Source organism: Uloborus diversus, chromosome 5 (assembly GCF_026930045.1).
Source record: "Uloborus diversus isolate 005 chromosome 5, Udiv.v.3.1, whole genome shotgun sequence".
Taxonomy (NCBI): domain Eukaryota; kingdom Metazoa; phylum Arthropoda; class Arachnida; order Araneae; family Uloboridae; genus Uloborus; species Uloborus diversus.
Window position 1 is genome coordinate 64,762,431 of NC_072735.1, and position 13,317 is coordinate 64,775,747.

The 13,317-nt window shown below is 31.0% G+C and overlaps 1 protein-coding gene across 1 annotated transcript in view; it reads right to left on the reverse strand.

The window, feature by feature from the left end:
* Nucleotides 1–296: 296 nt before the first annotated feature.
* The window catches only part of LOC129222292 (actin-related protein 6-like), a 41,890-nt gene continuing 28,869 nt past the window's right edge, over nt 297–13,317 (reverse strand). The window contains exons 6-11 of the mRNA XM_054856778.1: nt 13,042–13,197; nt 10,378–10,498; nt 8,934–9,057; nt 8,477–8,552; nt 557–619; nt 297–471 (exon numbers count right to left, since the gene is read on the reverse strand). Coding sequence (XP_054712753.1) covers nt 342–471; nt 557–619; nt 8,477–8,552; nt 8,934–9,057; nt 10,378–10,498; nt 13,042–13,197 — 670 coding nt within the window. The 3' untranslated portion in view covers nt 297–341. The remainder of the gene's footprint in view (nt 472–556; nt 620–8,476; nt 8,553–8,933; nt 9,058–10,377; nt 10,499–13,041; nt 13,198–13,317) is intronic.

Below are 13,317 nucleotides of genomic sequence, written 5' to 3' on the forward strand. Positions count from 1 at the left end.
GGAGCCGGTCGACAGTGATGGTGTGGAGGTTGGCGGTGGGAAAATTAAATGATAGCACGCCAAAAACAGTCAAATGAAAGCAATAAGCAATCGTGATTGCTCAAAAAAAAAAAAAAAAAAGAGAAAGAAAAAGAATTTTGTGCCCCATAAAACAGTTCTTTCATTTCCATTTAGTACTCTTAGATGGGATGGTTTTCCCATTGTTTGTGATATCTTCTGGAATATTAAGCAATAAAAAAAAGAATACATGAAAATGTATGAAAAATGTATATGCTGTTAAAAAAAGTGAGCCAAACTAAATAAAATAATGTATTTTAATGAAAACTAATTGTAAATAAATATTATACATCAAATTTTTCGTGACAGTATGAAAGACCATTTTCTTCAAATTGCTTTCTAGTAACAATAAGTTTTGAGAACTCTGGATCTTTTGAAAGCATAGCTCCTCCTTCCCACGCATATGTGACAGGGCTATGTAAAATAACATTAATTACAAAATATACCAATTTATTATATAAAAAATTAGTATGTAAAAACATAATAAGTAAAAACTCACTTTTCTGGCAAGGTTACTTTTACATTGAATAGATGTGGTGCGTTTGAACGAACATCATTATATCTAAAATATAAATTATAGAGATCTTTTATAACTTCAGTTCATTATATATAGTACTCCAACCAGTGAATGAACAGTTCTAGTTTTATAAAATACTAAATAAAACTTGAAAACTTTGCTTGCCTACCGATTAAACATGTTCATTTACTGGGTTTCTGAGTCTCCCCCCCCCCCCCCAAAAAAAAAAAATTACACGGCAATAAAAGTGTTTTTAATGTTATGTTCAAAATACCATAATTCCTAACAAAATTATAAATTTCTAAAATTAAAATTGTGCTTAAGCTTTTTTAGGGCAACAAGAATTTAGGGGAACCTCTATAATTTCATAAATAATAGAGGTATAGAAGTTTTTTCAATTTGCCTGACTTTTCCAGGTTTTCCAAACCCCAAACAAAATATTTCCAGGTGCTTTTTTAAAGGTCAGTTTAGCTACTTTCACTATTTTTTAAATGGTTGGCTGTGCTTATGTGACATTCTATAAACATTGCATTTATATCACTGTTTAATGTAAATTTTAAACCATTACATCCATCCATCCCTAAAAAAGATTTTTTTTAGGGTGGGGGGGGGGGGGACTTTTAAGTTATTGTTTTTTTGGGAAGCTTAGAACTTTTAAGAAATCACTTCATTAAATTGTTTTAAGCATCAAATACATCTCTTCACACAGGAAAGGGGGCATTGGTTTAAGAACCTGGAATCTTTTTTAAAAACCTTGCAATTCTGATGCCACCGAAATAAAAAATCCAACTTTGCTTCCAAAAGTTGTCATAGGTATTTGCATTTTGTTCAACATTAGCAACCTCTTGCCTTTTGAACAAAAACTTTCAAAAGTGGCAAAATGTCTAAAGCCCTTGTTGCAACAGCTGAGCTCTCTATCCACTGAATCAAACAAAATTTTAGTGGTAAAACATTTTTCTTTGATGACATTTTTAGTTTGTTTGGTTCTGTTTCAAGAGGAATTGTTCCAAAGTATTTAAACATAAATTAACAAACACATCTCTACAGAGATAAAGAACTACACAAACACCTAAGTAATACTGAAATCGAATAATAAGCTATAAACTAGTTTACCCTTACTTTGGAGAGCTTATCTATAACTGAGATGGGAAAACTGAACAGTTTTTTATCAGTAGTTGCAGAAGCCACCTAACTACCATTGTTAGGGGGTGTAAACTTCTGAACTCCCAAGGGAAACTGGAATGTGCAAAACTAAAGAACAAAAGGTGGAGTTGAAGAACTATTTTAAGGGAAGAAATGTTCTCTGTTAGTAATTTCAAGTTGCATGAATTTCTGACCAAATTTATTTTACTAAACTGCAAAAAAGGGAAACAAATCTTTGAAACTGGTTATAATTTAAAAAAAACATATCCAGGTTTTCTGCATACAAAAGTAAATTTTCCTGACTTTTCCCTGACATTTCCAGTACAAAACATTTTCCTGATATTTCCATGTTTTCTAGGAAGGTACACACCTTGAAGTAAGAATTGAAAAATATTTTTGAACCATTATTTCAGGCCACTACATATGAGTAAAGAGAATTAAATATTGCGCTCTAAGATATGGCATGAGGTCATGTGCAGAATCGTAAAAAATGGTCAGATCTTATCTTTTTAAGCATGCTCTTTCAGAAAAAAATACATATGCTGCTACTTTGTATTCTAAATTCAAGTGTATTTCAAAGTTACTTACAGGTGAAGAACTAAAGCTAAAACACCAAACTACAATGGGGTTTCCTTTTAGTCACTGAATTGATAGAAAAGCAAAAAAAAAAAGAAAAACATGGAGCGAGGAAAAAAAACTTTCATTTTCCAAATGCTTAATTTTTTTAAATGTCTGATTTTGAAAATAAGGCGTGTCTTTATGACGTCACAAATGACGTACCTTGGCGCATCTCCTGAATGTTGACACTAGCTGTTTCCTGCATTTTCAGATTATGATAATTCAGAAGCAAATTAAAATTGCATTCTACGCTTGCTATCAACCATATCATTGCCACTACATATGAGTAAAGAGAATTAAATATTGCGCTCTAAGATATGGCATGAGGTCATGTGCAGAAGCGTAAAAATGGTCAGATCTTATCTTTTTAAGCATGCTCTTTCAGAAAAAAATACATTTAAAATTTTGGAAACGACCCCATTAAGCAATCCATTATGTACTGCAAAAGCACTTATTTTCACGAGCCATAATTTTCGCGAAAATGAAGATATTGGTGATTTCAAGTGCTGAAAACTGAGCCAAAAGTTGAAAAAAAATTTTTTTTTACATATTTCTCGAGGCTTAAATTTTTGCAATTACGACAGCTAAGTGAGAAACACGAAAATGAAAGCCATGCAAAATAATTTCTGTAATATGGAGTAGCCAATTAATTCATACAAAAGCAAGCATGGAATTGAAGTTAGGATATAAAAGTCAGGCGCCATTGGTTGGCACCTATGTTTTTTTTATTTTAATTGTCTAAAGCATAATTTTGAAAAATAATTTCTTAAGCAGAGCTGCCGATTGCTAAATGCTACGAAAGTTATGCCACTGTTAAAAAATATCTCAAAATATCCCAGCGTTTTTGACAATATTATGGATGAGTAAGCAAATAATTGTTGGAGAACAATTTCTAATGAAAAATTTTATGAAATTGGCAGTGTTACTTAGGTGCATTCATGTGTACAGATGCTTACATACATTAGCGTTTGCAAACTAAAATACAGGATAATAAGCTTAACCATTTTATCATATGATTTATACAGAGGAAAACATTTACATTATAAAATATGTAATGCAATAAATTATTACAATACAAAATACAATTATGGAGACTTGGTACAACCTAGAATCCCGGAAATGTTCTAGTTGTCTTGTGCAAAACGACTTGCAATGGCCATTGACACAAGGAATAGGCAAAGCTCAAAAAAACTAGTATGTTGTGGCCATCACGAAACTTTCTTCTATATCTTTCTTATAATTCTGATCCTTCCCCATGCTTGACGAGGAAGCAATATTCCCAACAAAAACAAAATTACACATGTAAAAACTTGATGACCATCCCAATGTCTGAATTACTGCAAAAGCAAAGCAAAGAGCGAAAATTGAAAGTTATTTTAAAAGCCTTGCTTGAATTAATTACAAATATTTTATTTGTTAACAAACATAAGATAGCAACAGTTAAAAATTTTAAATCATTGACACAATATTTCCGATCATTTTCATCCAATTAAAATCACGAGAAATATGCAGATGACGATCTATTACGATTTATCTCTCTTATTGTCGCATTAATAAAGCTATTTTTATTCGAAAAAAAAAAAAAAATCAACACCTCTTGGAGCGATTGGCGTCAAAATTGAACCAAACCCTGTTTACATATGGATTCACTATATTCCAAATTTCAACCAGAATGTAGCATTACTTCTTGAGATAGGGCACTTACAAAGGAAAAAAACAACGGGCGATTGCGCTACCCTCTTTTTAGCTGTTGACACCAAAATAAAATCAGCTCTTATACCCACTAAGGGCTACTTGCCGATAAATTTTTCTTTCATTCCGTTCATTATTTCTTGAGATACAGCAGTCACAATTGACGATAAAAAACGTTCTGTGGCTCAACCCCCGTTTGAGTTATCGACACCAAAATTGAATCAGCACCTGTTCCTATTAATGGCAACATATGGACCAAATTTTGTTTGATTCCGCCAGCTACTTCTTGAGGAATAGCAAGCACGCGTAACTCAAAAAACGTCCCATTGCTCCACCCCCCTTGGAGGAATTCGCGCCAAAAACCAATGGGCACAAGTTCACATAACGGCACATATGTGTACCGAATTTCGTTCGATTTCATGTGGTAGTTTTTGCTGTAGAACGACCACAAAAAACTGGTCACACACAGACGTGACACACACATGGACACTAGGGTGGTCACAAGGTACATGGGGAAAAACTTTTTTCACCTAATCTTTTGCGGCATCCCCCTAAAATGTGCCAATATACTAGAAAATGTGATTTGCAAAGTTTCAAGTCATTTTGATGATATTAACATGTGCCGCAAAGAGACTAAAGTTACGAAAAATGGCAATTTTTAGCGAAAAATTGTAGTTTTTCAGCTGTAAAACCAAAACTATTCATCCTAAAAATTTCGTTCTGATCTCAATTTATAGGGAATTTTATTCTCTTTAAGTCTAATTTCGTCTAAATTCTTGAAAAAATTGATTGAACATTATTCAGTATTTTTCAAGTCAGGTCGTAGCTAATATGCTCAAAGTCGCGTAAAAAGAAAGAATCATTATATAATATAAATTGTACTGCTTCTTTTAATTAATGGTTGTAACCCCCTTACAAAGTTAAGCTAACAGAGCAAAAACAGCAATATTATCAGAAATATATGCAGTAAAATCCCGTTACAACGAAATATATGTTTCAACGAAAGAAATTTTCAGCTCCGATTTGATTTCCATTACGTTGCTTGAATTTCATAACTACTAAAACCTCGTTACAATGAAAATTTCTGGTTGAAATTCGAAGTTCGTTGTAACAGAATTTCACTGTACTATAGTCATGCCTCTAAAACTGAAAGCTAAAACAAACAACTGCATGTAAAACTAATGAAATTAGCTGTAGAGGTCATAAATACGGAACGTTGCTTTCCTACTCGGTGGTCAGCGCTAAACACTAGCTTAAAAATCCCAGTCATGTAAGGGTTTTACACCCGCATCCCCCAGAGAAAGGAAAAACTACGTTTCCCAGGAAAGTAGCCTGTGTTCTTAGACGAGGACTTGTTAGGGCTTTAGTTAAAATGACAGTTATTTTATGGCTCCTTTCTGCAGTACAAACTTGCATTTTGTGAGTACAGTTGTTACAGGAAAAGTTTTTGTACTTAGCATGTCGCTACCACATTTTAGAAGTTGGTTTGAAAGGAGTTTTGATTTACAAAATGGGTACATCCACTAGTCCTGAAACAGATGTTTTTCAAGAATTTCAGGATGAATGGTATAGATAAGAAGCAATTCAAAGCAAGTATAGAAAATTAAAAACAAAATCAGCAATCCAGGTGAAATTTCAAGCTTTCTTTTTGAGAAATGAAAACATTAGCAGTTTAGGGATGCCTATAAAAAGTTCATTCCACTTTGCTTAACTTATTTAGGGAGTCTTTCTCCAAACAATGTTACTTTTCGAGTACCTGGCGCTATTCATCACACAAGATGGATGGCAAAGGCCATATGACGTAGTGAGAAGCAAAGGGATGTAAGTAACTTTTAGTAAAGTAAACTTTTTAAAGTTCCTTATAAAATGCCTTCAAAGTGCAGATCCTAGGTAGGCTTTCATTGAACTTTTTTCCCAGCTCATGCTATACAACAGAACCTACCAAGGCTACTAGTAAAATCTCTTGCCCCTAAGCAGAGGAGATGTTCCCCTATAATTTGTAATGATTATCTCAAAAATTTTAATTTTGTCAATTACATTCCTTTGCTTCTCACTGCTTCATATACTCTTTAAAAAATATATCTTCTCAGCGATCAGCTTTCCTTAATCGATTTAAAGATAAAAGGTATTGAAGATATTTGGTTGTTTATCAACAATATTTATGGAGAAGTAAGGTTTATTGTCTGCGATCCAGCTTTGGCCCCCAACCAAGATCTACAGTTAGTAAAATCTTTGGTTCAATACAAGAGTATTTATGAAGATGATGTAGGTACAGAACTACCTAAAATAATTAACCATTTGTAGTCTCTGAACTCAAAGAAGGTTGCATTTCCCTTTTTACTTTAGGGAGAAAAAAAGAGATAAAACAAAGAAGGTGGCAAAATTAAAGTCCGAAGTAGGAGATAATGAAGAGGATTGTGATGATAGGGATAGAAAAGCACAGCTCAATTTGAAGGAAGCTTAGTTTATTGGATAAAGAAGTAGATTTTTTCATTTCTCCTCAAACTTTTTAAGAGATAAATTTTTTTAAATGGATTCGAAATGGATACAAAGTTTTTAAATACTGATCTTGATGAATAGTGAGAAAACCAATATTATATTAAAGCTAAAAATATAGTAAACAGTTTAAGGGTTGTCAATAGCACAGCTAAAACAGGTGTAAAACTAATTTCTAACGAACGACAGTTTCTATTACAAGTTATGTCCGAATGCAGGCATATTTTTCCACATTCATCAAAATCTATCATATCAAAGTCATTATCACTTTAACTTCTCAACGAAAAGTAATAACATAATGATGCATAATTTAACAGTGTAAACAATAGAATGCATTAGAATTTTTCTTTTCTTTTTTGTAATTTTTTTAACTCTGCTTTCTCTTCTGAACTGCTTAGTTAATTTGTTTTAAATCAGCAATTTGTTGCATTTCATTTTTAAAGTACCTCCAAATGAAGCCTTTTTAATGGATACATTAAAATCAGCAAAGAGCAAATAAATGTAATTGAGTATTGTAATGCTTTTTGGTCTTTGCACAAAAATTCCTCATGATGATATCTTCCATGACATGACCTGAAAAATGCCAAGTATCATTCTATAAATTTTGTCTAAAAATTGAATAAGATAACTCATCACGAGAACAAAATTTCCTATAAGATGTGACCAGAACGAAATTTCTAGGATGAAAAGTTTTGGTTTTAAAGAAGAAAAACTACGTTTTTTCGCTGAAAATCACTGTTTCTCGTAACTTTAGCCTTTTTGCGGCACGTGTTAATATGATCGGATTGAGCTGAAACTTTGCAAGTCATGTTTTTTATTCCATTGGCACATTTTAGGGGGGTGCCGCGGAATAAATTTGGAAATCGATTTTTTGTGACCACCCTAATGGACACACATACACACACATTTTCCAAAAATAGTCGAAATGGACTCAGCACACCTCAAAACGTTCGAATCCGTCAAAATTCGAAATTCGAAAATTTGCCCGAATCCAATACTTTCTTCTATATATTAGATATAGAAGAAAGTAAAAAGGGGGGAGGCACTGAAAGTAAATGTTCAAATGCTACATAGTTGTACATTTTTTTTTATTATTTAATAGGTGATAAAAAAAAATGTTTTTGAAACAGAAATCTGAAGGTTTTCCCAAAAGAAAAACCTTCAGAACATTCTAATAATGTTCATTCATTCTAATCTACATTAAGAACTCTAGAAATGTTGAATATCTTGTTTTCTTTTGTTGTGTGTGAATACAAATACATACATATTACAATTCGTAACGTTCAATTACAATTCGTTCGACCACAATCAGCTTTTGTGGTCTATATTCAAATTCTAGATCATGTCATATTTTCTTTTATTCTACAAAAATTGCAGTTATTATAAATTAAAAGAAAAGTTTAAAATCTTAACTATGTCTATAGTATTGTTTTTGTTGAGTGGTATGAAAGCTATTTATTTCTTGCTGCCTGAAAGTTTTCATACCAGTGTTGCCAACCTTGGGGAAACAATTTGATTAGCATCTGTGGTGATTTTGAGGAGCATTTTGAAATTTTGCGGAGCAGTGCGGTATTTTGCATAAAATTCAATAGAAAAATTAAAACCACCTATCTAAAATTGTTTTTAAACTTTGATAATCTCTTTAAGCACTAGTGTAAAAATAAACACTTTGTCATGCTTGAAACTGCTCGTCCGGAAAATGCGGAGCAAGATATCTTTTTTGCAGAGTTTCACTATTATTATTGCGGAGCAACTTTGCAAGGTGGGGAGCAGTTGAAACCCTGTCATACTATTCTTTTTAATTTGCTGCACATATTTAAAAGTTCAAAATAATAATTCAAAGGTAAATAATATGGAAAAAATGTTGATATGCACTTTGGGGAAGGTTGTTAAAGGCTTTGAAGGCCAAAATAATGATTGTTTGTTTTAATTTAAAAAAAAAAAAAAACTTACACTCTGTCTCTGAATCCAGGAAAACATGCATTTCCTCCAGTCAGAACAATGTTTTTGTATAAATGTGGCTGGACTTCTAGAAAAATAAACAGTCAAGTTTAATAAATAAGTAAAATAAAACTTGAAACATTTTGATAATTTTTTGCAATTTTTTTTGACACTTAAAGTAATACAAAATATTAATTCATAAAACCCCAGTTTTTAAAATATTTTAAAAATTTTCTTTACTTTAAGTTTAAAAAATGAAAATAAATACTTGATAAAATAGTAATTTTTAAAATGATTTTGTTAAAATTTTGCAATACAGATTAAAATTTTTGACACATAATATAAATTTGTAGGAATTAATTTTTTATCACATAATAGTTGAAAGGATCAGAATATATTCAAATGATTGAGTTAAAAAGAAGATATGCTAATATAAATATATATACGTAAAATGTAAGAACATGCATACCTTCAGGTGTAGTTGAAATGCAATAAAGTATGGAATCAGATAAGCCCATTTCATTGAGATTAACATCAGCTGGATGAAAAAGCGTTTCAGGTATCATATATCTTTCTGTATTCATTCTTATTAACTAAAATGCCAAAGAAAGGAAGCAAAAGGAACTCTCATTAAGAATTTTGAAAACAATAAAGAAATGAAAGCACAAATAAAATATACAATAGCTTTATACAATAGTATGTGAGTGGCTTTTCCATTAAAGTTACATTCAAGTGTCTAAATTAATAAATTCAATCTTATTCAATCCTTATGTGGCTTTTTAATTAAAAAAATGAGACTTTTTTGAGGGGTAACCAAATTTGCTAATGAAAATAGCTTCTAACAACAAATGTGACTGACACCCAATTTTTTTTTTTTTTTTTTTTTTTAATTAGGTTTGAATATACCTTAAAAGTTATTACTTCTTCACGTTTTAAAATTAGTTGCTAAAATTGCAAGTTAAATCAAAACATATTTTTTTTTTTTTGCATCGCATTATCCGCTGATTATACGCCCCAGCAGATTATACGAAGATTTTTTTCTTTTTCAGGCTGATTTTAGGATCTGTGGATAATATGCAGGAAAATACAGAAATATGAAATTTCCATGTGTCTTTTAGCAACCCATTTCTGCCCATTTGGCTCCAAATTTGCTGCAATCACCCTTAATACAAAATGAAGATAATTGGTTGTTTTGGAACTTTTCAGAACAGTCTTCGGTTCGTAATATTGAATTGAACAATGGGCCATATGTGGCCCATGGGCTGTAGGTTGGGAGCACCATTGCTTTCCATTATTTAATTTGTCAATATTTACTTATTGTGATGATTCCAAAAATACTAGTGGGCAAGTCATCTGTACAACAGTTAAGGTTATTAAGTTTTAAGTTATTAACCTTGGACCATGTAAAAATATTGTACAGTGAAATCCCGTTACAAAGAACTTCAAGGGATTGTAAATTTTGTTTGTTGTAACCGGAATTTCAGTGCAATGAAATTCAAATAACGTGATGAAAATTAAAGCAGAACTAAAAACTTATTTCGTTGAAATGGATGTTTCCTTATATTGGTATTTGTTGTAACAAAATTTCATTATTTTTATATGGATAATAATTATTTAACAAAAGAAAAAAAAAAGCTGCAATGGAAAACAAAAAAAATACTGATAATTTGTTTGAAAGTATAAAAACAAAGTACAAAAGCTAAAATTTCCCACCCCAATCAACTACTTATTTTCCAAATTTAGAAATTCTGTTCTGAAAATGTGATCTTTGTGGCACAAGTACATGAAACTCGGCACCTTGATACGTTTATATCAACCATATGCAATTCATTAAGTTTCCATGTGCAATTTAATGTTTATTTTTACAGTAACATATGACAACAGAAAGAGCAATCGAGTGAGTTTTGAAGTACTTGTTCGTTATCCTTTGCACGGCCATTCGTTTCTTCCGGTGGCCTCACATAGCCTCTTTTAATAACAGTGTAATCAGGTAGCACATAATCTCGAATTATTGTATTACTTTCATTTTTCAACCTATAAAAGTTGGAATAAACATAATTAATTTGGCAAAAATTATTGACAAGTCAAACATTTAAAATAAGATAAAGAAAAGTTAAAAAATAAATAAATCATATAACGGTTTCATATTCTTGCAGTATAATATCAGCTTTCACTGTAAAAGTAAAATTTTTCTTCAGAGTTTGTGTCATAAAAGAAGTTCTGCTAAAGTTTGTTAGACATACTTTTCAATTTGTTTTGCCCATCATGCTAAATGAATGAATATTCACTGTTTGAGCTAAGTTTTAAAAAAGTGATTTTCCTGCCCCAATAATCTATATACATAAATGGCTACTTCTGTATTTAAGGATGTCTGGGGTAGTTTTCAAAACTACTGGACCGATTTTAACCATTTTCCCACCATAGATAGCTACATTCTCAGGAAGCAACATAGGCAATAATTAATTTTTTAAAAACTTAGTTTAAAAAAAGTTGTGATGGAAAACAGTATATTTCAGGCAATTTCCCCATTAAATGATTAAATATAAAACCCATTGTAACAAAAATTTGTTGCCTTACAACAGCAATATTCAGAGTAATCATAATGAAAATTTTGGATCAAGGCTTCTCCGAAGCAAGCATGAAATTTATTATTAGGATTTTTATCCTCATCTCTGCCAATAATTAATAAGGGTGCTAAGTAAAAAGACAATTGATTTTGGAAACATTTAGAAAATAGAAAGTGTTTATAGTCTAAAATTACACAAGCCTGAAAAATTCAGGTCACGAAAAAATGATTGTATGGTAATGAGTGACTTTCTCAATCACATAAGATATTTAAACCTATTGAGCTTTAACATATAAGCAGAAAAGCCTATTTTTTTTCTATTTTGGGAGAAAGAAAGTCTTTTCAAAATATCTGTAAGTTTATTACTTACAAACGAGTTTATGCATCAGACATACATTTGGAAATCATTTACTAAATATATATTAATTTCATAGTAATTAGAACAGTTACCAATAATTAATTATAACAATTCAATTATGACGTAAGTCAATTTATTCAACTGGCGCTGTTTTTGAAGCCAAAGACAACGTAATAATGTTTCTCGGCTTTCACCATGTAACCAAAATATTGCTGTTAAAAGACTCTTTAAAACTTTTGTTACAATGTAAAATAATCCACTAACTAAATTAGGCAAATCCATAAACAGGGGATATTGCTATAATTGAGAATCTGGCAATCTTTCTTCATTGGCACCAATTTTTGGCTCTAGTGCCTGCACGAGAGGTATTTTTCATTGCAAATCTAAACAAAGAGAACAGAAATATCTATTTACAAAGGGTTGATATAAATCAGTAGAGTTACCAAAATAAAACTACTTAAGCCAAAAATAAGATGACCACGCAAGATTCCCAATTATCGAAATATCCCCATAAACAGCACAAAAACTTCTATTAATTTGTCTTTGTGAACAATTTCAAACACTCGCCAAGTTTTGTTTTTTATTTCGGAGACATTTCAGATGAAAATGCTTAGCATCATTTTATGGTCACCAAAAAATCTCAGTATTTGGCGACAATATCTCAATGAAAATTAATAACAGAAAGTTTTACAAAGTAGAGAGGGGGAGCATTAACCAAGGTATCCCAAAATGGTTACTAAAAATTTGGTAACATTTTAGATCGCACCAAGAGCTCACAATAATTGAAATTTCCCAAAATAACTGAAGCAAGTATAGTGGGATTACGGGCAACTGTATTTTTCAAAATCGTTTGTATTTCAGTAGCCATAAGGAGAAAGTATTGGACTATGTTCAAAAAAAGGAAAAATATATTAATCGATAAATCTTAACTTCATACTTTATAAATTCTTCAAATTTTTAAATGCTTAAACATCGTTCTTTCATTTCTAATTGTATACTATTTTCTTTTTTATACTTATTGCTATTTTACTTTTATGGGTAAGGAAGAAGCTAGATTTTTATTCACGTCAAAGTGGTGTGTTTTGAGTTCTTTCAGTTAAAACAGAAAACGAATGAAAGTAGTAATTGTTTCTCAAAATTACTACTGACCCAGGCAACGGCGGGTATTTTTATTGGTTTATTCATAAAACTTTTTAACCAGCAGTGATTAAATTAAAACATCTTGAAATGATAATTCAGTAACATATACAACTAGTTCTAAGTATGGTAGATCAAGTCTATTTCCAATTGATCCACTTTAGCTCTGAACGTTTCATTTAAAACGTACAAAGCTATAAAATGTTAAGTTTATAAATGAGGCATTCAGAGCAAAAGTTGATCAAATCGAAATGGGTCTTAATTCAATTCATTTTATTTCAATCAGCATAACATTTTTTACAAAAAATGCATTTCACAGATAAAATAACAGAAAAGAAACTACAAACAGAAGTATAATACTGATATACTTTAGCTCTGAATGCTTTATGTATTTCTAAATCTCAAAATGATTAATCCGTCCTGTATGCAATAATGTATAGCTTAGTTTCGATGATGTATTTTTCAATGTAATATAAAGTTATACATGCAAAGTAATAAAAAAAAGAGATAACATACCGTGCTATTTTGTCATCTTCATATACATTACTTGAAACATAGCAAACATCTTCTTTCACTTGATTCACAACATACGTTTCATCCATGACGTTTAAATGACGATATGAAATCACTTCTTTCAAATGATTTGTCAAAACCTTTCCTCCTATATCAAGTCTGAAAGAGTCAAATTTTTAGTTTTGTGGATTTCAGGCGGAAGAAACAATCAAATGATGGAATGAACTTTTAACTTTTACCTTGAAAAGGGAAATGAAATACAAAAATTACTTTTACTGT